The sequence below is a fragment of the Ahaetulla prasina genome, chromosome 12, assembly GCF_028640845.1.
Source record: "Ahaetulla prasina isolate Xishuangbanna chromosome 12, ASM2864084v1, whole genome shotgun sequence".
NCBI lineage: Eukaryota > Metazoa > Chordata > Lepidosauria > Squamata > Colubridae > Ahaetulla > Ahaetulla prasina.
Genome location: NC_080550.1, coordinates 10,059,683 through 10,082,961, shown reverse-complemented (window position 1 = coordinate 10,082,961; position 23,279 = coordinate 10,059,683). Strand labels below are relative to the sequence as shown.

The 23,279-nt window shown below is 44.3% G+C and overlaps 1 protein-coding gene across 6 annotated transcripts; it reads right to left on the bottom strand.

The window, feature by feature from the left end:
* Positions 1-973: 973 nt before the first annotated feature.
* On the bottom strand, positions 974-16,982 carry PLEKHF1 (pleckstrin homology and FYVE domain containing 1). 6 transcript variants are annotated; one of them, XM_058155268.1, is made up of 4 exons: positions 16,570-16,982; positions 5,399-5,438; positions 5,247-5,317; positions 974-2,403 (listed from the first exon to the last, which is right to left on the bottom strand). In XM_058155268.1, exon 4 carries the CDS (start codon positions 2,388-2,390, stop codon positions 1,581-1,583), a length of 810 nt encoding a protein of 269 aa, XP_058011251.1. In that variant the 5' UTR covers positions 2,391-2,403; positions 5,247-5,317; positions 5,399-5,438; positions 16,570-16,982; the 3' UTR covers positions 974-1,580. The 6 variants fall into 6 exon arrangements, with proteins under 6 accessions (XP_058011251.1, XP_058011252.1, XP_058011250.1 ...); XM_058155269.1 differs by lacking the exons at positions 5,247-5,317; positions 5,399-5,438 and adding an exon at positions 8,062-8,338; XM_058155267.1 differs by lacking the exon at positions 5,247-5,317.
* Between the last annotated feature and the right edge of the window lie 6,297 nt (positions 16,983-23,279).

Below are 23,279 nucleotides of genomic sequence, written 5' to 3'. Positions count from 1 at the left end.
TATCTATCTATCTATCTATCTATCTATCTATCTATCTATCCATCTATCCATCTAGCTATCTAGCATCTATCTCCATCCATTCTCTCTCTCTCTCTCTCTCCCTCCCTCCCTCTCTCTCTCTCTCTCTGTCTCCATCCATTCGATTCCTCAGCATGGATGACTCAGAAATTCTGGGAGTTGAAATCCACAGGTTATACAGATGCTATAGTTCCCCATTCCTACTCTAGATCAGGGCTGTCAAACTCCCACCATGCAGGCCAGATGTGTCACACGCTGGCTACACCCATGCCCGGTTTAGCGAAGAGGGAAAAAGTCCTGATATGTCACATGATGCTGCCATGACTCCGCGAGTTTGACACCCCTGCTCTAGATGGTCAAAGCTATTGTTTTGCTTTGGCTTTCCACATCTGATATTTCTATACAATTTGGAAAAATGAAAGTGCTTTCAGCTGATCAGCAGAATTAAGGTCTTTACAAGCAAACTCATACAATAATAATCTCTTAACACCAAAGTTCATATCTGTGGCATGTAAAGTGTATGTTTTTAAATGACAACTCTATTAAGATAGGTACTATTCTATCGGGAGGCAAATGTTAAAAGCATAATTTAGAATATGCTTGTCTTATTAAAAATAATTGGCTCTTTCTCATAAATATAATTCAATACTGCCTACAAATCAGTTTTCTGTTCAGTTTTCAGTTTTTTTTTAGTGTTCTAAGACCTCTGCTTTGGGTGATAAAAGATCATTAATTATCAAAATTCTCTGCTCATCACAAACAAGTCACTAGTTGTATTCCTAAATTGCACTAAACTTTGGTTTACTGGTTAAGTTCAACAACAGTCCAAGTGAAAAAGTCATTAAACAAACCACAGTATCATGGGTTGTATGGGCATAACCTGGAAAAGGACTCCAAATATCTAAACCCAGTTCCCTAAGCTTTTTTTTAAAAAAAATTACTCAAAAGTAAGCAGTCAAAGCAATGTCAGTTTTTAATTCTTCTGGATCTCAAGTTGATTAAAAAAATTAAATAAACAGCTCAGTTTCTGAAATATAATACTATTGTAAATTTCATCAAATAACTTCCATTTAGTGCTTCATGCAAGTTACCCTCAATTTTCAAGACTGAGTGGTCTTCTGGAAATTATTGTTTTGATTTCTAGATTGCCAGAACTCGTATTTTGGTTTTTATAAAAAATTGGATTTCTTCAAGAGACACAACTTGGGGATATTTTTACATGCAGTTCTGCTGAATTTTCAAGGATGGAAATTCAACATTTGATGAGTACGGATGCTGACTATCTTCAAAATTAAATACAGAGGACCAACATTTTTCGAAAATACACAATATATATTTTTTAAATCCAATTTAGAACTTCAAGAAGAATGACTCAGTCTTAGAGGACCCCATCAAAAGTTTACAAATTGGCTTGAGGATAGTTCTTCTCGGTTATTCCTAAAACAAAAAACAGATGGAGCGGAGTATGAAGTTAGTTCTCTCGCCAGTCCATGAACGATCCAGTCTTTTCCGTCATTGTGAAAAGTGCGATGGCTTTTAAAGAGAAGAAGTCCATGGAGCAATTAGCTGTGGAAAGATGACCAGCTCATATCTGACGTGTAAAATTCTGTCTCGGCTGGCCACTGTTCCAGTTTGTCTTCGTCGGACCTGTCACTCTCATCCCCGCTAGAAACTTCGTAGCCAGGCAGTGGAGAATGAAGTGGCTTTGCCTCGTCTCCAGATTCCTTCTTTTTGGCCATCAGCTGCTTGTAGCAAAGATTGCAAACCCTCAACGGTTTGGAGGATAGTCGAGGCATGAGAAAACGCTGGCGGGAACAGTCGCCGCACACCACGAAGCCACACTTTCGGCAGTGGTGCCTTCGGACGAGCGCCGAGAACTTCGTGTGGGTGCAACGCATACAGATATCCGTTGCCTTATCGGGAATCCAGGGGGCTGCGTATTCTGTCGGGGGCTGTTGTCCCGTTTTGGACAAAAGGTGTCGAATGCATTCTTCCAGGTGACTGACCCACTCTTTGCGCTCGGTCAGCGAGGCTGCCGAAACCACAAAGGACTTCTTGGAGGTCTTGATCATCCATCGGTTCTTCATCTGCAAGGTATCCGGGAGAATCTCCAGAGTGACTTCATCCAGTGGGATGATGTGTTGGCAGCTGTACTTCCGTTTGTTGATCACAATGCTGCCGTACACCAGGATGTCGTTGAAAAGGAAGAAAATCCGGGGCTTGGCTTTCTTACGGCATTCTTTGGTCAAAATCCCTTCGCCCAAAAGGACCCTTCCTGGCACAGTTAAGGGCTGGCCGGAGGTCCCAAAGCAGTTTTCCACTGCCGCAATCCGTTGACTGTTGATCTCCGTATTAGCCAGATAATCAACCATCTTGAGAAGTTACCTGCAAAAGAACCCAAAGATTAAATGACAAGACCAGGTATCATTTCTTCTACAGGAGGGGTGTCAAACTCAAGGCCCTCAGGCCGGATCTGGCCCACGGGGGTGCTTAAATCTGGCCTGTGGGACTGGCCTGGAAATAGCAAAGGACCGGCTAGTGGTGCCTAAACCCCACCCCCCCCATGCCTCCTGTAACATTCTGCCAGCCAAAACCAGGTGCAGGTCAGGGATGAAATGCTACCAGTTCGCTCCAGTTCGGGCAAACCGGTAGTGATAAAAACTACCAGTTCAGGCAAACCAGTCGTTAAAAAAGCTACCAGTTCAGGCAAACCTGTAGTTAGCTACCAGTTCAGTTGAATCGGTAGTTTAAAAAGCTACCGGTTCCTCCGAACTGGTATTTCCAATGATCAGCTGTGCCGCAGGGTTTAGCTTTGCTAGAAAGCAGGAGATCCTGCTTTCTAGTGAAGCTAAATTGTGCGGCACAGCTGATCCCCTCCCTGCTGTTCTACTTACCTTCCTAAGCCTCATTTTGGTGCATATTGTGCATGTGCACGTGCAGTGTGTTTGGTGCGCAATGCGCATCTGCACACAGTGCACATTCGTCACACAGCATGCATGCACGGCTAGCAAACTGGTGGCAAACTGGTTCAGATTTCACCACTGTTGTGTGTGGGTGGCTCACGTAGCCTCCCCACGCAACATTTTGGCTGGCAAGATCTGCAGGAGGCATCCATCCCATCTCCCTGATCCGGCCCTTGAAGAAATCCAGTTTGACACCCCTGTTCTACAGTGTCATCAAACCATGAAAAATATTTTAAAAGCTGATTTCACCATGGGCAAGATCCAGGATTTCAAAAAGCAACCTGTTTTTACAGTAACACGATAATGAAACTCTTTTCTGAATCATCCCTTGGAGTGTAACTTTTAAGGTTAAGACAAGAACAGAATCTATACGAGGGAGCCCTCAGCTTACCACCATTCGTTTAGTGACCAACGTTACCACGGCCCTGAAAAAAGTGACTTACGACTGTTTTTCACACTCATAACTGTTGCAGCATCCCTATGGTCAGGTGAACAAAATAGCAATAGCACTTAGACTTATAATGCTCTGTAGTACTTTAAAGCCCTCGCTTGGCAGTTTACAGAGTCAGCCTCTTGCCCCCAACAATCTGGGTCCTCATTTTACCCATCTCGGAAGGATGGAAGGCTGAGTCAACCTTGAGCCGGTCAGGATTGAACTGCAGGCAGTCGGCAGAGTTAACCTGCAGGACTGCATTCTAACCTCTGCTCATCATGGATGGATGGATGAGCAACAGCATTAGCACTTATATACCGCTTCACAGCGCTTTACAGCCCTCTCTAGGCAGTTTACAGAGTCAGCCTCTTGCTCCCAACAATCTGGGTCCTCATTTTATCCACCTCGGAAGGATGGAAGGCTGAGTCAACCTTGAGCCGGTCAGGATCGAACTGCTGGCAGTGGAATTCAGAGTTTGCCTGCAATACTGCATTCTAACCATGTGCGCCACTACAGTTTTTCAGTCGGACACTTAGCAACACTTACGGCCAGCTGCTGTGGCCTACAAGTGGAGCTCTTGCCTCACAATCAAGAGGTTGTGAGTTTGATCCTAGGTAGAGGCAGACGTAGGGTCTCCTGCTTGGGCAGAGGGTTGGACTAGATCAGGGGTCTCCAACCTTGGCAACTTTAAGACTTGTGGACTACAACTCCCAGAGTTGTAATCCACAAGTAGCCTTGCTGGCTAGTAGCTTAGTCCACAAGTAGCTTTGCTGGCTGAGGAACTCTGGGAGTTGAAGTCCACAAGTCTTAAAGTTGCCAAGGTTGGAGACCCCTGGACTAGATGACCTGCAAGGTCCCTTCCAACTCTGTTCATCTGTTTAAAAATTGGTTCAGATTTATGACGGCTGCCTTGTATTAGGGTCAGTTGATCACCTTTTGTGACTCTGACAAGCAGAAAGCCAATGGGGAAACCAGATTCACTTAACCACTCTGTCACTAACTTCACAGCTGCTGTGATTCACTTATCAACTGTGTCAGGAAAGGTCAAAACTCAATTTAACAACCCTCTCGCTTAGCAATCTGGGATTTGGGGCTCAGTTGCGGTCATAAGCCTGTACAGAACAAATCTACATAACCGCCAGTATCTTTTGGTGTTTCTCTTCCTCAACTATGGACGGAAAACTACATGTTTTCCTGTGATTCAAGAACGTCCAGCAGAGAGAGAGAAAATTAATAAAGAGACATTGTTCTACTTTTCTTCGGCTACGAAAGAGTTCCTTGTTCGTTTGTTTTTAAAAGGGGGGGCTCATTCACAGATTGTCCCCCACCCCCAATATAAGATTTCTAAAATGGGATCCTCTCCAAAGTATTTTTCCATGTAATAATCCCATAAGACCCTCAGCAAACTTCATTAGGCAGTCCAATATGCAAGCTTAAGGGACTTAGATGTCACATTTGGTTTGCTTAAACTGAGCTTAACAGCGCTGGTTTCAAGAAAAACACCCTTAGATATGGGAAAAAATATATATATGAGTCATTTCCTCCTGAACAAAGGTAAATTGAAGTTCACAGAGAACGTTCCCATATTTTTCTTCCAGAGACAAATACAATCACTAATATAACTGGTCTATCACAAAGAAACACAAAGGTCATATGGGGGCAGGATACTTATCTACAATGATTGTGTGTAAATAAGCGTTTTTTTAAAAAGAGACTTTTGTGAATGTTACATCCCTAAGTGGTAAGTATACAGAGTGTAATAGGGACATCGTCATCTTGAGAAAGTTAAGAAGCAGAACAATAAGGTTTTAACCAAGAAAAAGCTAACCTACAGCGTAATCTCAATCTTGTGGTTCGTTATATCCGGCTCACAACCATATGCCAGCCAGCTATGACTTTTGTCCTGGAGAGTAGAAATGTATTTGCAGTGGTAAGTCTTGAGTTGCAACGGATTTGGCATTCAATAGAATTTAGCTCTCCTTACCCTGGGTGAAAGTTTCATAATTTTCATAACTTTTCGAGATCTACAATTTGGCAAACAGAAGAAGAAGAAGAAACTCTTTACTGAAACTGGAACAAATGTAGTCACTCGTACCAGATTAACAGAGTTGGAACCCACCTACCCACCCCTGCTCAAGCAGAAGACCTTATATCATTTCTGACAAATGTCAGTCCTGTCTCTTCTTGAAAGCTTCCAGGGATGAAGCTCCCACGACTTCGGAAGGCAACTTCTATTCCATGGGTTGATTGCTCTCACTGTCAGAAAATTTCTCCTTATTTCTAGGTTGAATCTCTCTTTGTTCAGTTTCCATCCATTATTCCTTGTCTGGCCTTCAGGTGCTTTGGAAAAATAACTTGACCCCTCTAATCTGTATTCTATTCTCTAAAAATCAGTGCCATGCACCCACCTTCCTTCCTTCCTTCCTTCCTTCCTTCCTTCCTTCCTTCCTTCCTTCCTTCCTTCCTTCCTTCCTTCCTTCCTTCCTTCCTCCCTTTCATAGAATAGAATAGATAGAATAGAATTTTTTATTGGCCAAGTGTGATTGGACACACAAGGAATTTGTCTTGGTGCATATGCTCTCAATGTACATAAAAAGACAAGATACATTTGTCAAGAATTCTAAGGTACAACACTTAATGATAGTCATTGGGTACAACATAGAGTTCTTGTTGTCCTTCCTTCCTTCCTTCCTTCCTCCCTCCCTCCCTCCCTCCCTCCCTCTCTTTCTTTTTCTTCTCTTTCTTTCTTTCTTTCTTTCTTTCTTTCTTTCTTTCTTTCTTTCTTTCTTTCTTTCTTTCTTTCTCCCTGTAAGGTGGTTGGGTTGAAAGACAAAGAATGGCCCAAAGTCACCCAGCCAGCCTGGTGCCTTAACCACTAGCCCAAAACTGGCTTTCAGAACCAGTTTGTTTGTCAGGACTGATTAGTTTCCCTTTGCTCATTTGAAATGAAACCATGTTCATTTCAAGAGAAACAAAAAAGCCACAATAAAGCTTGCCAAGCCTTTTTTCCCCCTTCCCCCTGCTCTTTCCTTTACAGCTATAATGTTGTTGTTTTTTAACGCACTCCAGCAGGATGGGAAAAAACAAAAACCGGCAGCACCTCTAACCTCTTGGCTCATTTGAAGTGGGAATTTGTCCTTGTAAAAAGCAGCCAAGCTTTCATGATTCTCACAGGCCGTTTTTGCTGATGGGTTGTTTTTTTTTTTCCAAGAGGTTTCCAGCAACGTGAAGGTTTCCGTCCCATGAAAGGAACCGATTCAAGGGATTGAGAAATAATACCATTCTCTTGGAACTTGGAGTCCTAGTGGACAACCATTTAAATGTGAGCCAGCCGTGTGCAGCAGCTGCCAAAAAAAGGCAGCACAGTTCTAGGCTGCATAAACAGAGGGATAGAATCAAGATCACGTGAAGTGTTAATACCACTTTATAATGCCTTGGTAAGGCCACACTTGGAATCCTGCACCCAGTTTTGGTAGCCACGATGTAAAAAAAGATGTGGAGACTCTAGAAAGATTGCAGAGAAGAGCAACCAAGAATGATTAGGGGATTCGAAGATAAAACATATGAAGAATGGTTGCAGGAACTGGGTATGTTTAGTCTTATGAAAAGACATGATAGCAGTGTTCCAATATCTCAGGGGCTGCCCCAAAGAAGAGGGAGTCGGGCTGTTCTCCAAAGCACCTGAGGGTAGAACAAGAAGCAATGGGTGGAAACTAATCAAGGAGAGAAGCAACTTAGAACTAAGGAGAAATTTCCTGGCAGTTAGAACTATTAATCAGTGGAACAACTTGCCTCCAGAAGCTGTAAATGCTCCAACACTGGAAGTTTTTAAGATGTTGGATAACCATTAGTCCGAAGTGGTGTAGGGTTTCCTGTTCTTTGGAAGGACAGATACTGAAGCTGAAGCTCACCTGATGAGAATGAGACTCCTAGGAAAAGACCCCGATGTTGGGAAAGATGGACGGCGAAAGGAGAAGGGGGATTAATTTAATTTTAAAGTTAGGTTGCGTTTTGATTTAATTTTTGTTCTGACTTCATCCTTGTTTGGGAGTGCAGCTAGAAGTGGTTTTGGCTCCCCGCAACGGTTGAACACCCCCAAATTAATGGTTATAAGTCCATTCATCTAAAAGAAGTGGGCAAAAGATTAAATTGAAAAGTCATCCTGATGGAATAATTGATAAGAGGAGGTTGCCCAGAAACTTGCAAAATTCTTCCATGGCAAATACACACACACACACACAAAAATGAGACAGTATTTTTTTAGCAAGGGGATATACTTGGGAAATTTAGAAAAGGGGAAAAAAAAGAAAGGAAGTGAAAAAGGAAGGAAGGAAGGAAGGAGGAAAGAGAAAAAGAAAGAAAGAAGAAAAAGAAAGAAAAAGTGGAAGGAAGGAGGGGAGAGAAAAAGAAAGAAAGAAAGAAAGTGGAAGGAATGAGGAAAGAAAAAGAGAAAGAGAAAGAGAGGAAGGAAGGGAGGAGGAAAGAAAAAGGAAGGAAGGAAGGAAGGAAGGGAGGAGGAAAGAAAAAGGAAGGAAGGAAGGAAGGAAGGGAATAGAAAGAGAAAGAAAGAAAGAAAGAGGAAGGAAGGTAGGAAGGAAATTTTGCAAAATGGATTTAGAAGCCATAGCAGATAATTATTTTATTCACCTTCTGGAAATCATTTGCAGGAATTGACTTAAACAGTCCAGCTCTTCAATTACAGGCAAGCAATTATTCTCCTCCCCAAACAATGCTTTTCAAAGACTTCAACCTTCATTTACATTTCTGGAAAGGTATACTTTAAAGCAAGAGAGCAGCCGTTTCTTGGCTTGAACTTCCGCAGAGATCTTGAAGTGCTAAAAGAGGCTCTTTCACAACAGAGTCCGATGTGTTCTTTCTTCGAAATAACACTTCCCCCTCTTCAGCGGGGCTTCCTTCCCAGGGCCTGCAGAATCGCGTAGCAAAATTCAAGGAACTATTGCTGTCGCTTTTAGCCAATCCAAAAGCGTGGTTTTGAAAGGTTTTGTAAGAAAGGTTTTCTTTTGCAATAACTAGTCTCTTTGAGTTTGAGGCGCCAATCAATGCTGGGAAAAAACAACAACAAAACCCAACAACCCAAAGACCACAGCCCCTTCAAAACTGAGTGTTTTGAAAGTAAAAGAGGAATATCTATATATATATTTGCAGAAAAAAAATTGAAGTCACACGCTTGCACATGAGTTGCATTATGGTTAATACGGCTATGGCTTAGTACAACTTTTCCTGCTGTATACATCCTTTGACTCTGGTAATTTCAACTTCCATATCTTCCTCCTAAGGGCTGCGGCGGCTCAGTGACTAAGATGCTGAGCTTGTCAATCGGAAGGTCGGCGGTTCAGCGGTTGGAATCCCTAGTGCTGCCGTGTAACAGGGTGAGCTCCCATTACTTGTCCCAGCTTCTGCCAACCTAGTAGTTCGAAAGCACGTTAAAAAAGCAAGTAGAAAAATAGGGACCAACTTTGGTGGGAAGGCAACAGTATTCTGTGCGCCTTTGGCGTTGAGTCATGCCGGCCATATGACCACGGAGACGTCTTCAGACAGCGCTGGCTCTTCAGCTTCGAAACGGAGATGAGCACTGCCCCCTAGAGTCGGGAATGACTAGTACATATGTGCCAGGGGAACCTTTACCTTTATCTTCCTCCCATCCAGCATAACTATTGCTAAGAATGACAGTAGACGAATTATACAAATTTCAGGCTGCGGAGGCTTTTCAGAAGGTCCCAGGCCTTATTGCTTATTCAACAAACCAAGGTTAAAATATATCATCATCATGCAGTTTAGGTAGTCCTCGACTTACAACAGTTCAGTTAGTGACCGTTCAAAGTTATAACAGCATTGGAAAAAGTGATTTATGACCATTTTTTTTTTTACAGTTAGAACCTTTTCAGCATCCCCCAGCATCCTCCAACCCAGCAACCCCCAACCCAGTCATCACGCAAGGCTTACTTTAGATGTTGTGTCTTGCCCGCTCTCACAGCAGCCGGGGCCTTCTTATCTGCTCCCGAACACGGAGGAATGTATGCCTCCCGGCCCCAGTCCTGGCTCCATGCCCAAGCAGGCTGCAGAGGAGGGAGCACCCCCTGGCCCCAGCCCTGGCTCCATGCCCAGGCAAACGGAGCAGCTAGACCCCTCCCCCTCCTCCACAGCATGTGAGCCTGAGGAAAGTTTATTTCCAACAGCTGCTGATTGGAGTGACCCTCGCATCAGAAGACTGGATAGGCGGAGGCAACAGAAGGAAGGGAGGGGCAGGCCTTAATGAGTGCTGAGTCATGGAGCCACACCCCATGGCCTATATAAAGGATCTGCTTTCTGGCAGTCTCTGAGTCAGGCAAAGTCGAACTTATCTTGCTGAAGTCACTTTCTGGTCTCCTGCCTGCTCTGAGGACTTTGCTAGGACTTTGGGCAGAGCTGCAGAGGCAAGCCTGATTCGGATTTCCCTGACCCGGCCGTCAGCGGAGGAGTGGGACACGACATTAGAATACAGAAAGTCCTCAACTTACAACAACCATTTAGCGATCGTTCAAAGTTACGACTGCCCTGAAAAAAGGGACTTACAACCGCTTTTTCATAGTTATGACCATCGTAGCATCCCCACAACCATGTGATCAAAATTCAAATGCTTGGCAACTGGTTCATACTTACGACCGTTTTCCAAATGTACAATTTTTGCAGCATCCACACAATCATGGGATTAAAATTCAGGCGCTTGGCAACGGGTTCGTACCTATGACCTTGGCTGGGTCCCAGGGTCATGCGATCACTTTTAGTGACCTTCTGACAAGGCAATGGGGAAGCCAGATTCACTTAACAACCGGGTTAGTAACTTATCAACTGCAGTGATTGGCTTAACAGCCGAAAAGTCATAAAATGGGGCAAAAGTCACTCAACAAATGTCTCACTCAACGACAGAATTTTTTGGGGGGAGGGGGCTCAATTGTGGTCGTAAGTCGAGGACTATGTGAACTATGTTTTGAATCCAGTGCTGGGTAAGCGGTGTCTGTTTAGAAGCTCAAAATATCTCTTGTCGGGCACAAAGGATGAGGACTCTTCATTAAATTGCAAGCTCAGAAGATTTATTCAAGCTTATTACACAAAAATCTAGGCTGACTCCAATGATAGCTCGACAAGCTACTGGAATTTGAATGTGCATTTTTTCCCCCTTCGTTCGAATATTATGTATTCTTTCAGGTTTCGTTCATAGGCTGACCTTTGGATGAATGAGCCCAGTGTGTTGAAATGGAATTCTAAAGGATGGCTTTGTGTAAATTGGGCTTGGATTATTATTTTGTTCCACAGGAGTTGCAAACTTACAACGCCTTATCTGCAGCTAAGCCTCCTCCCTATCTCAAAAAGATATGAACAGAAAGAAAAAAAAATAAATCTCTTGTAGCTCCTTATCCAAAGGGTGAGATAGCTAGGTGAAATGGTGACCATATCTGTTCACCAAACAAATAAAAACCCAGTTATTTATCTTAAGGTAAAGGTAAAGGTTCCCCTCGCACATAGGTGCTAGTTGTTCCTCACTCTAGGGGGAGGTGCTCATCTCCGTTTCAAAGCCAAAGAGCCAGCGCTGTCTGAAGCCGTCTCCATGGTCATGTGGCTGGCATGACTCAACGCCAAAGGCGCACGGAATGCTGTTCCCTTCCCACCAAAGGTGGTCCCTATTTTTCTACTTGCATTTTTTTTTTACCTACTTTCGAATTGCTAGGTTGGCAGAAGCTCGGACAAGTAATGGGAGCTCACTCCATTACGCGGCACTAAGGATTCGAACCGCTGAACTGCCGACCTTTCGATTGACAAGCTCAGCGTCTTAGTCACTGAGCCACCGTGTCCCTAATTTTTATATTTATCTTACCGTTAAACATATTTATATTTAAGATAAACGTATGTATCTTACCGCTGCTTAAAAGGGCTACATCATTTCAAAGAATTGTATGCAGATATATTTTGCAGGGAAGAGTAGATATAAAAGTTGGCCTTCTCTGCTAAAATAATCTGACTTCTTATGTCAGATTATTTTACAGGTAGTCCTCAATTTACGACCACAATTGCGCCCAAAATTTGCGTTGCTAAGTGAGAAATTTGTTAAGTGAGTTTTTTGCCATTTTATGACTTTTCTTGCCACATTTCTTAAATGAATCACTGCACTTGTTAAGCTAGCGACACGGTTGTTAAGTGAATCTGGCTTCCCCCAGGGGAAGGGATGCTGCAATTCAAAGAAGAGTTCTCCATCTATGCCAATTCCACAACCACAATCTCTCTGCAGAAACTCTTTATTTTTGTTTTATCTCGGTCCTGGTTTGCTCCAAAACTGTCCCTGTTGTCTTCGGTCCATAAGAATCCAGAAATTTGCTGTAAAAAGGAAATAAACCTCAGAAACTCCCAAGAGGTCTGAGCTTTGTGCAAGGCACAGAGCAACAAATTGTGTGTTTTAATGCCTCTGGGAGGAATTGTCTCATGGTCCTAAAAGAGCCAAAGGAGACATGGTAGCTCAGTGGCTAAGCTTGTCGATCGGAAAAGTCGGCAGTTCAGCGGTTCGAATCCCAAGTGCCGCGTAACGGGGTGAGCTCCCGTTACTTGTCCCAGCTTCTGCCAACCTAGCAGTTCGAAAGCATGTAAAAAAATGCAAGTAGAAAAATAGGGGCCACCTTGGTGGGAAGGTCACAGCGTTCCGTGTGCCTTTGGTGTTGAGTCATGCCGGCCACATGATCACAGAGACATCTTCCAACAGCGCTGGCTCTTCGGCTTTGAAACGGAGACGAGCACCACCCCCTAGAGTCGGGAACGACTAGCACGCATGTACGAGAGGAACCTTTACCTTTACTTAAAGGAGCCACAGGAAAACAGCCTGAGGACTCTTCTCACTTGACTTGAAAACCCAAGCTTGAAGAATACCCGATCCAAGAAGCCAACTCAGAAACGAAGGCCTGAACAAATCCTTAGTTGTTTTGTCTAACGTAATAATGTCTTTGAATTAATTCCAGAGAAAAGGGTGGTTGCTATTAGCTCAGAAATCAGAGGATGAGTCAAGAAAGGAAACCCTGGCATCTCTGCATGTCACTTGGGCAGAATGACTAAGAGTATTTATCACTCCACCTTCCCTGGGGAGATGGGGGTGGGGGTGGAGAATCCCTTTCTCTCTGCTCTGCAATTCTACTAGCTTCTGAAGAAACCTCAGGAGCCAAGCGGGACTGAGAGGGAATCGCTAGAATAAAGGTCGAGAACAGGGGGTGTCCAACTCAATTTCATTGAGGGTTTGTGCTTGACCTTGAGGGGTGTATGTTTCCAGGGTGAGCACGGCCAGCTCGACATCACTGGGGCGGCCCGTGGGCTCTGCCAGTGAAAACCAGCTCCCGAGCTCCATTTTCAGTTACGACAGCCTCCTGCAACCCGTGAAAATGGAAGTGCAGCCTGCGGCCCTCGTAAACTCCATTTTTTAAAACTGCGACGGCCTCCTGCAACCTTCTGCCAGTAAATATGAAACTTTGGAATGCCGCCCACGGCCCTCACGAGCTCCGTTTTCAGCTGCGACGGCCTCCTGCAACCCTCTGCCGGCCAAAACGGAGTTCTGGAGGGCCGCATGCAGCCCTCCCGAGCTCCGTTTTCGCTGGCAGTGGGACCACAGGCTGGTCCTTTACTGCTTCCAGGGTGGCCCGGTGGGCCAGATCTAAGCACCCCGCAGGCCGGATCTGGCCCTTGAGTTGACACCCCTGGTCTAGAACTAACTTAAAAAGCCACTTACTTCTTCGGGAACTTCCGGCTCCAATCGATGGGAGCCGTTGGGTTATCTGCCAAAAGTTAGCCTCTACAGATTAATTTGTGATTCATCGGAGATCAAACTGCAAAGAAGGAGAATGCTTGAAAAACCTTCTTCTTTGAGTGGCCCCAACCGGTTTGCTGGCTGCGCATGCGCGCTGGGCACCAAACACGCACTGCATACATGCACGCGCAGTGCATACCATGCACCAAATGCGATGTGTGCGGGCGTGTGCAGTGCACACCAAAAGAAGGCATGGGGTAAGTAGAACAGCGGGTGGGTGTGTAATCAGCTATGACGCGCGATCTTTTTTTTTTATTTTTAAAAGCATTTTTTTTACAACCTATTTGCTGAACAGGTTGTTAAAAATGCTTTTAAAAGTAAAAAAAAAGGCTCTGACGATTGTGTGGCTCAGCTGTGATCGTCAGAGCCTTTTTTAAAAACCTTTTAAAAGCATTTTTTTACAACCTATTCCTACCATTCGGGCGGAAAAAGCGTGCGAGCCAGAAAGAAGCGGTAAGCTAGCAAGCGGGCGATTAGTTGGGCATGGGCGGGGGTGGGGGCAGGGATTTTTCTACCAGTTCTCCGAACCACCCACCATCGTCACTACCAGATCAGCTGAACCAGGAGCATTTCACCCCTGCCCCAACTCCTTTCTGCGGAGGCCTAGCTATTTGTGCCAAATTCTGCCATTATTTCAAAATAATAGGAAAAAGTAGAGGGGGAAAAAATAGAAGTTCGTAACTCTAAATTGGGCAGGGATTCCTATTCTCACAGCTCAGCCTTGCAGGATATTTGGATTTTAACCCTCTGATTATGAAAAACCCATTCCTCTGTCCATCTTTCCTCAGCTGACACTTTTTTTTTCATTTCACAGTCAATTCAACCATTGTATGCCGTTCTCGTCCCACTCTCTCGTTCCTGGCGTCTCTCTGCCAGTGGAAAAATGCGACTCACAAAGCAAGCTCTCTACTTCACAATGTCTATGTACCACTAACGCTCTCGTGTCTGTTTGGTTGTTCGTAACCTTCAACTGGGTGAACTGATGCATCTTAAGGCAACCATTTTTGAATCGATATACCTCAAATGAACTAAGTTAAAGAATGCACCCAAAGACCTAAAACCCCATGACTCCCCTGGAATTCAAAGGTGGCCACTTTAATGCTGCTGCATTCCCGTGGTCATTTATTTTATTTTATTTATTTTGTCACAACAATATATATAAGTATCATATAAAAAGATTATATAGTATATAAACATATATATAAGTAAATATTAGGAGGTATAAGTATATATATAGGAAGAAGAAAAAGAAAAACAATAGGACAGGAACGGTAGGCACGTTTGTGCTCTTATGGTCCTCTTAGGAATGGGGTGAGGTCATCCGGTCAACATTTCCAATGCTCCCTGCCAGTTTTCCTACAAGGAACGTCACTGGGCAAGCCAGCAGGAAGTCAGAAGTCAGTCCTGTTGCCGCTGCTTCCCCCCCCCCCCCAACTGTGTTAATTTTGTTTCTCTGTTTAAGGAAATACGTATCTCTGAAACAACAACCCAATGGGTCATAAATTGTCTAGAACCCATTAAATGAATGCTCAATCTCAACAGAGTGGTCGCTGAAGCCTTTGTTATGTATTACGTTCCTTCCTATTTTGCTGGTGATGCTCTAGTCCAGGAGTCTCCAACCTTGGCAACTTTTAAGACTTGTGGACTTCAACTCACCTAACAAATGTCTTACTTAGCACTAGAAATGTGGGGGTTCAATTGTGGTTGTAAGTCGAGGACTAGCTGTACATTATAAAATCAGATGAAAGCATTTAAACTATACAGAACCCTATACCGAATGGCCGTTTTGTGATTCTTCATAGTCAAAGAATATTTCTTGGGCACTGTTCACCCCCTACAGATGCCTATCACATCTGTATGAACATACATGTGCACCATGTCTCTGGAGATTCTCAATCACCCAGATCATGGTTGTCCCAAAGGTGCTTTTTTCAAAAGGCAACTGGACATGGTTTTTCCTTGAAGAGGTTTCGCTTCTCATCCAAGAAGCTTCCTTCAGTTCTGGCTGCTGGAAGAGCATCCATTCAGTCAGAACTGAAGAAGCTTCTTGGATGAGAAGCGAAATGTTTTTAGGGAAAAAATGAAGTCCAGGTGCCTTTAGGTGTCTTCTTCTTGTGCCATATCCATCATCGGACGTTGGCGATCCTATTTTTGTCAACAGCCACATGAAAAAGTGTTGCTGTGTTTTGTCCAAACCAGTCCCTTAAGGTTTTGAAGACATGATGTTCTTCTTCTGCCTGGACCTCATTTGCCTTCAGTCTTTCCCCGGAGGATTAAGCGAAGGATACCTTTGGGATATACTTGTGCACAATACCCCACTCAGGTCGCCCACCCACCCCATCCCGGTTATTTCTGTACCTTTCCAAAGAAAAAGAGAGAATCTTTCAACAGCTCAGTAGCTCCGCATAAGAATTCTATCTGATGAAGTTGGAACTTTATGGTGTGGAGGAGGGGAGGAGGGAGGAAGGGATGGGACTGGAATGCCTTGTATTTAAATCCCCTTTTTCCTTGTATCCTTATGATTTATGTTGACTGTTTCCTAATATGATTTGATTGCTTATTTGTACCCTATGATTATCATTAAGTGTTCTACCTTATGATTCTTGACGAATGTATCTTGTCTTTTTATGTACACTGAGAGCATATGCACCAAAGAGAAATTCCTTGTGTGTCCAATCACATTTAGCCAATAAAGAATCCTATTCTATTCTATTCTATTCTATTCTATTCTATTCTATTCTATTCTATTCTATTCTATTCTATTCTATTCTATTCTATTCTTCTAGTCTAGTCTAGTCTAGTCTAGTCTAGTCTAGCCTAGTCTATTTTATTCTATTCTTATGATTCTTGATGAATGTATCTGGTCTTTTTATGTACACTGAGAGCATATGCACCAAAGAGAAATTCCTTGTGTGTCCAATCACATTTGGCCAATAAAGAATCTATTCTATTCTATTCTATTCTATTCTATTCTATTCTATTCTATTCTATTCTATTCTATTCTATTCTATTCTATTCTTCTAGTCTAGTCTAGCCTAATCTATTTTATTCTATTCTTATGATTCTTGATGAATGTATCTGGTCTTTTTATGTACACTGAGAGAATATGCACCAAAGACAAATTCCTTCTGTGTCCAATCACACTTGGCCAATAAAAAAAAATCTATTCTATTTTCCTTCCCCCACCCCAACTCCAACTTCCCCAGCGGTAGTGCAAAGTTGAAAAGTTACGCTTAACCTGCGCGCCTCACTCTTCACTCTGAAAGCAGCCGCGGGGCGGAGATCGGCGGACGAGCCAAACCCAATTCCCAACCTACCTTCTTGTGACTTCTTTGGCTCCGCTCCAAACCCAGGCGGCCTCGGCCGCTCTCTCTATCCCTGCGATCCCAAGGGGCCACTTCAAAGATCCAGTCTCTCTCCAGTCCGCTGGGAGGAACCCAGAAGAGCAAGGCGGGTGGTTGCAACCCCTGAAATTTGAAGTTCTAACGAAAGAGATCCACTGGAACCCGGCTGGAAACCAGATCCGGTGAAGTCCCCGGCGGTTTTTAAGTTCAGAGTAAGTTCAGAGAATAGAGATGCACAATCAAATGCCTTTTTCTTTCTTCCTTCCTTCCTTCCTTCCTTCCTTCCTTCCTTCCTTCCTTCCTTCCTTCCTTCCTTCCCTTCCCTTCCCTTCCCTTCCCTTTCTTTTCTTTACGGATTCGCGATCTCTGCGATCTCCGCGGCGAGAAGACCAGAGGACTAAAAGAGGACAGGAGAAAGTATCTCTGGAACGCACGAACTCTCCAACGTTCCACGCCCTCTCTTTGATGTGGGGGGGGGGAGCGTGGCAACCAATCAGCGTGGCGCCTGAGAAGCCAGACCGTCCGGTTCTGGAACGCTCAGACTCAGCGTTCCAACGCTTAACCACGCCCCCGCCCCCACCGAGCAGGAAAAGACAATCGTGAAAGAAAGGAAGAAAACGGCAGGAACCAATCAGAAAGGGCACAATCGGAGCCCGGTGATTTATTTATTTATTTAGGGCGGGGCGGGGGCGGGTGAGAGACAAAACAAAAGAAAACAAAACAAAAGGAAAGGAAAGGAAAAGATGAACGGGGCAGAGATGTGACAGCGAGGTACGGGAGAGGTGGCGAAGCCCACGTAGAATTTAGTGAGATATACAACATTTTTGGACTGTAAATTGGATGTCACAGCTTCGGCTTTGCCCGACTCTGACCAATAAAATACGGAGGAATGAATGGTAAATAAAGATTACAATGTTTTGGCTAGTAATAACACATATGTGTAATTACTAAAAACCTCAGTTTTCAGGTTCTGTTTTATATGTGGATGCTGTCCAATGACCACCTCCTCCTCCTCCTCCTCTTCCTCCTCCTCCTCCTCTTCCTCCTCCTCTTTCTCCTCCTCCTCCTCCTCCTCCTCCTCTTCTTCACTTATTTATTTATTTTGTTCATTAAGCATGAAACTCAGTCAACTGAACATTCAAAAATGCATCACAAATACTATTTCTTTTTCCACCAAAGAGGTTGTAGAAAAAAAATGCTTTTAAAAATAAAAGGAAGAAAAAGTTGGCCACGCCCACCCAGTCACATTACCCCACCACCACCAAGCCACACCCACAGAACCCACTGTAACAAATTTTACATTTCACCCCTGCCCCACCCACTGCACATGCGCATGCGGCCCCTCCACATGGCCTGCTCTCCCGGACCCCCATGCATGTGCAGCAGAGACCCAAAGACCAGATGGCCGGTGGGAGGTGCATGTACTTGCGCAGTGGAGCTGAACTGGGGCGACTGGCTCGTTTGCCGTCAGAGAGGGACACTGTGTGCCGCCTCTGGCACATGTACCATAGGTGTTGTGGCTCCAGCCCCCGAACCTGGCCCCATGCCCGAAAGTGACTCTGAGAGTGAGGGGGAAGGGCCGGTAAGGCTTACCTTGAGGGAGCACCGATTCCTTTGGCTCGGCTCCAGGAGCCAGAACCAGACCAGTCGGAGGACGTAATGAGGCCGTCATCCCCTGATTCCTCCCTTCCCCAGGCTACGCCTTCAGACCCAGCTGCTAATAATAATAATCAAGCTTGGCTTGACCCGCACTTCAGAAGATTAGAGAGGCGGCGTCATCAAAAGGAAGGGTGGGGCTCCACATATATCCACAGGATATATAAGGAGCTTTGGGACTGCTCTCACTCCACGGGAAGCAAAAGTTTAGCTGAACCGTTTCAAAAAGAGCTGAAAGTCTTGCTACATGAGTCATTTGTTTGAACTCTGGCAGGCAGCTGCGACTTCTCTGCCAGGACTGATAAGAGCCGTGAAGCCACTGGCTGAAGACCAGCTCGTGGGTCTGAAGTGGGGAAGGAGACAGAACAATAGGTTCGCCATCAGGGCCCTATACCATTTCAGAGAGGTGGTTGTCAAGGAATGGTTGGCGAGTGATCTGCTGAGAGCTTTCAAAAGCTTTGTGGCTTTTCCCCACCCCTCCCCCCACACCCCGCTGATGAAATGGATTTCTGTTAATGTAAATCTTCGGCGTTGTCACAGTGTCAAAAATCAATTTCCAGACCTGCCTGTTTGCAAGCAATATTTCAACCTGGTTTCATTTCTCTTCAGCTGAGCCACTTATTGTGCGTTTGTTGACTTTAGCCTTACTACAGAAGAGAGCTCGTTTCTCTTTCGAATTCTTATTCTTCTCTTGCACCTGTTTTATTTAAAAATCCATCTTTTATGCCCTGCTTGGGTTCTTTTTTGCCCCCCTTCTTCTTCCTTTTTTTTTTAATTGTACAAAGGAAATCCTGACAAAATGATGAGATATTTCAAACACTAAAGCTTAGGGAGATTAGCCAGTGCAAATATTAGAACTGGGGAAAAATATATATATATTGACAGGAACAAGCGTGCGATCGTGATAAGTTAATTTAAAAAGTTGTAACGGTGTTCGCCATGATAGGCACAAATCTTCACTGGAGTACGTAGAAAAAAAAAATTGCTTTGATTAAAAGGTAAGGGAACTTTAGGCTTGCGATTAAGAGACTGCCAAGATCATGTGGCATGAACAGTTGTTTTATAGTACCCAAGTTGCGCAGCGCACCAAATACAGTTATTCCCTTCCTGAAACCTTGCAGATGGAATACAACTTCCAAAATTGTAGGAGGTTTTTGTCTCCCTAATTTTTACGATTATGCCCAATATTATTGGAAGGATTCTCATTAATAGCAATAGCACTTAAGACTTATATACCGCTTTACAGTGCTTTTACAGCCCTCTCTAAATGGTTTACAGAGTCAGCCTGTTGCCCCCAACAATCTGGATCCTCAAGTTACGGACCTCAGAAGAATGAGAAGGATGAGTCAACCTTGAGCCTAGTGAGATTCGATCTGCCAAATTCCAGTCAGCAGAAGTAGCCTGCAGTACTGCAGTCTCACCACTGTGGTTCTTAATTAATTCTTAATTAATTCATTTTAATCAGCTGCAGGTCTGCACCCAACAACAACTAAAGCCGTAGAATGGAACAAAATTCACTGAACAACTGTCTCGCTTAGCAATGGAAACTTTGGGCGCAACTGTGATCATAATTCAAGGACTCCTCATATAGGAAATAGCAATAGCACTTATATATCACTTCACAGTGCTTTACGGCCTTCTCTAAGCGGTTTACAGAGTCAGCCTCTTGCCCCCATCAATCTGGGTCCTCAGTTTACCCTTGGAACGATGGAAGGCTGAGTCAATCTTCAGCCTGGTAAGGATTGAACTTCTGGCTGTTGGCAGAGTTAGCCTACAATACTCCATTGTAACCACTGTGCCACCACAGTGGCACCTTCCCTTCCCTTCCCTCCCTCACTCTTTTCCTTCCTTCCTTCCTTCCTTCCTTCCTTCCTTCCTTCCTTCCTTCCTTCCTTCCTTCCTTCCTTCCTTCTTCCCTTCCCTTCCCTTCCCTTCCCTTCCCTTCCCTTCTCTCCCTCCCTCTTTTCCTTCCTTCCTTCCTATTTCTCTTTCTTTTTTTCCTTCCTTCCTTCCTTCCTTCCTTCCTTCCTTCCCTCCCTCCCTCCCTCCCTCCCATTCCCTTCCCTTCCTTCTTCCCTCTTTTCCTTCCTTCCCTTCCCTCCCTCTTTTCCTTCCTTCCTTCCTTCCTTCCTTCCTTCCTTCCTTCCTTCCTTCCTTCCTTCCTTCCTTCCTTCCTCCCTTCCCTTCCCTTCCCTTCCCTTCCCTTCCCTTCCTTCTTTCCTCTTTTCCTTCCTTCTCTTCTCTCCCTCTTTTCTTTCCTTCCTTCCTTCCTTCCTCCCTCCCTCCCTCCCTTCCTCCCTCCCTTCCCAAGCAGTAATACTTAGTACTACTTAATACTTAGACATATAAGTGTCTTCACAGTGCTTTACAGCCCTCTCTGAGGGGTTTACAGAGTCAGCCTCTTGCCCCCCCGTCCAACAATCTGGGTCCTCACTTGACCCACCTCGGAAGGATGGAAGGCTGAGTCAACCTTGACACCCTCAATTCTCCCCAAGCTGAACCCCGTGACTGACTGAACGATGCCTCCTTCTTTCCTGCCCTCTGGGTATCACAGTGGCGAGCAGGTGATGGGGAAGGCTTTCCCGTCAAACCCTAAGCGAGAAAGAATTGAGCCTGTGGTTCCCACGGGTTTGCATTTCGGCGCACGCCACGCGGCAATGGTTTTATGGAACCCTGGGAGAAAAAAAGAGGAGAGAACTGCTGGAGAATTTGTTTTTAATTAAGCCATCAGGCTTGATGGGTTCTCCCTGCCATGCGGTAAAATCACCCCTAGCGAAGGTTAGGAAAGGCATTTGGTTCCGATGAGCGGCTTCAAATCACCCCCAGATTGTGATACGATGATGGCTCCCTGGAGCTCCCGTTTTCCTTAGATTTGTCTTTATGGCGAGAAAGGAAGAAGCGAAGGATCTCTTGGAGGGACGAGGAAAAAGGAAAGCGGTAGCTGAGGCTAGGGGCACAGGTGGGCGACGGCGGTGCCAATTTTTAAGAAACAATTTTAATGTAAAAAAACAAAACAGAACTGGGAGAGGGGAGAAATAAGCATGGATCAAAGGAGCAGCTTCCAATTTCTTTTCTCTTGTCGAGTCAGAGGGAAGCCAGGGCTGGATGGCTGCCTATTTAGCTTGGGAAAAAAGAAGAAGTCAAAAATAAACTTGAGGTCCTAAAACCAAGCACAATTCGCTTAAGATGGAGAGATAGAATTCTTTATTGGCCAAGTGTATTGGACACATAAGGAATTTGTCTTTAGCGCATATGCTTTTAGTGTACATAAAAAAAGATACATTCGTCAAGAATCATAAGAATAGAATAGAATAGAATAGAACAGAACAGAACAGAACAGAACAGAACAGAAAATAGAACAGAACAGAACAGAATAGAATAGAATAGAATTCTTTATTGGCGAAGTGTAATTGGATACACAAGGAATTTGTCTTTGATGCATATGCTCTCAGTGTACATAAAAAGACCAGATACATTCGTCAAGAATCATAAGAATAGAATAGAATAGAATAGAATAGAGTAGAGTAGAGTAGAGTAGAGTAGAGTAGAGTAGAGTAGAGTAGAGTAGAGTAGAGTAGAGTAGAGTACAATAGAATAGAATAGAAAATAGAACAGAACAGAACAGAACAGAACAGAATAGAATAGAATAGAATAGAATAGAATTCTTTATTGGCCAAATTTGATTGGACACACAAGGAATTAATCTTTGGTGCATAAGCTCTCAGTGTACATAAAAAGACCAGATATATTCATCAAGAATCATAAGGATACAGCAACAAGTTACAGTCATACAGCCCTAAGTGGGAGGAGATGGGTGATAGGAACGATGAGAAGATTAATAGTAATAGTAACACAGACTTAGTAAATAGTTTGACAGTGTTGAGGGAATTATTTGTTTAGCAGACTGATGGTGTTTGGGAAAAAAACTGTTCTTGTGTCTAGTTATTCTGATGTGCAGTGCTCTATAGCGTCATTTTGAGGGTAGGAGTTGAAACAATGATGATAACACTTAGTATCAAACGTTTAGTTGTATGTCAAGGATGGCGAGATCCACCATTGGGAAATTATCTTCTGATTTTGAATCCGGATCTCCCTCTTTAATGCTTCCATCCATCCGTTCTTGTCCTACCCTTGAGAGCTAGTGAGGAGAAAACTCCACCTTCTTCCTTAGTGACAGCTCTTCAACTATTGGAAGATGACTGTTGGATTGCTCCTCAACCTTCCCTTTCTTTAGGCTAAGCGTTACCCAGGTTCTTCAACCATTCTTCATAACACTTGGCCTCCAAGCCAGATTTTCTCAACCTTGGCAGCTGTGAAATGTGTGGACTGCTAGTTGGAGAACTCAGGAAGTTGAAATCCACCCATCTTAAAGTTGCCAAGATTGAGAAAGACACTGCTCTAAGCTCTTTGCTGTCTTGACAGTTCCCTTTCTTTTTTCCAGAGTATTGGCAGCCATCCACTGACGCGTAAGTCTTCTAGGTGCATACAAGAGCAAGGACTTTCCATTTTGTCCCAGATTGTTGGGGGCAAGATGCTGACTCTGTAAAACCGCTTAGAGAGGGCTGTAAAAGCACTGTGAAGCGGTATATAAGTCTAAGTGCTATTGCTATTTGGCCAGAGGTAAGCAGCATGAGTAGGATGTGGTGGCTCAGTGTGTAGGTTGTAGTGGCTCAGTTGCTGAGTTTGTCGATCGAAAGGTCGGCAGTTCAATGGTTCGAATCCCTAGCGCCACGTAACAGGGTGAGCTCCTGTTACTTGTCCCAGCTTCTGCCAACCTAGCAGTTCGAAAGCAGGTAAAAAAAATACAAGTAGAAAAATAGGGACCACCTTTGATTGGGAAGGGAACAGCATTCCGTGCGCCTTTTGCATTGAGTCATGCCGGCCACATGACCACGGAGACGTCTTCGGACAGCGCTGGCTCTTTGGCTTTGAAACAGAGATGAGCACCACCCCCTAGAGTCGGGAACAACTAGCACGCATGTGTGGGGGAACTTTTACCTTTAAGCAGAATAAAAGTGGAAGCATGA

What these genes read in the sequence shown, in the direction of transcription:
- PLEKHF1 (XM_058155269.1), bottom strand. Translation starts at nt 2,390, where the DNA reads ATGGTTGATTATCTGGCTAATACGGAGATCAACAGTCAACGGATTGCG.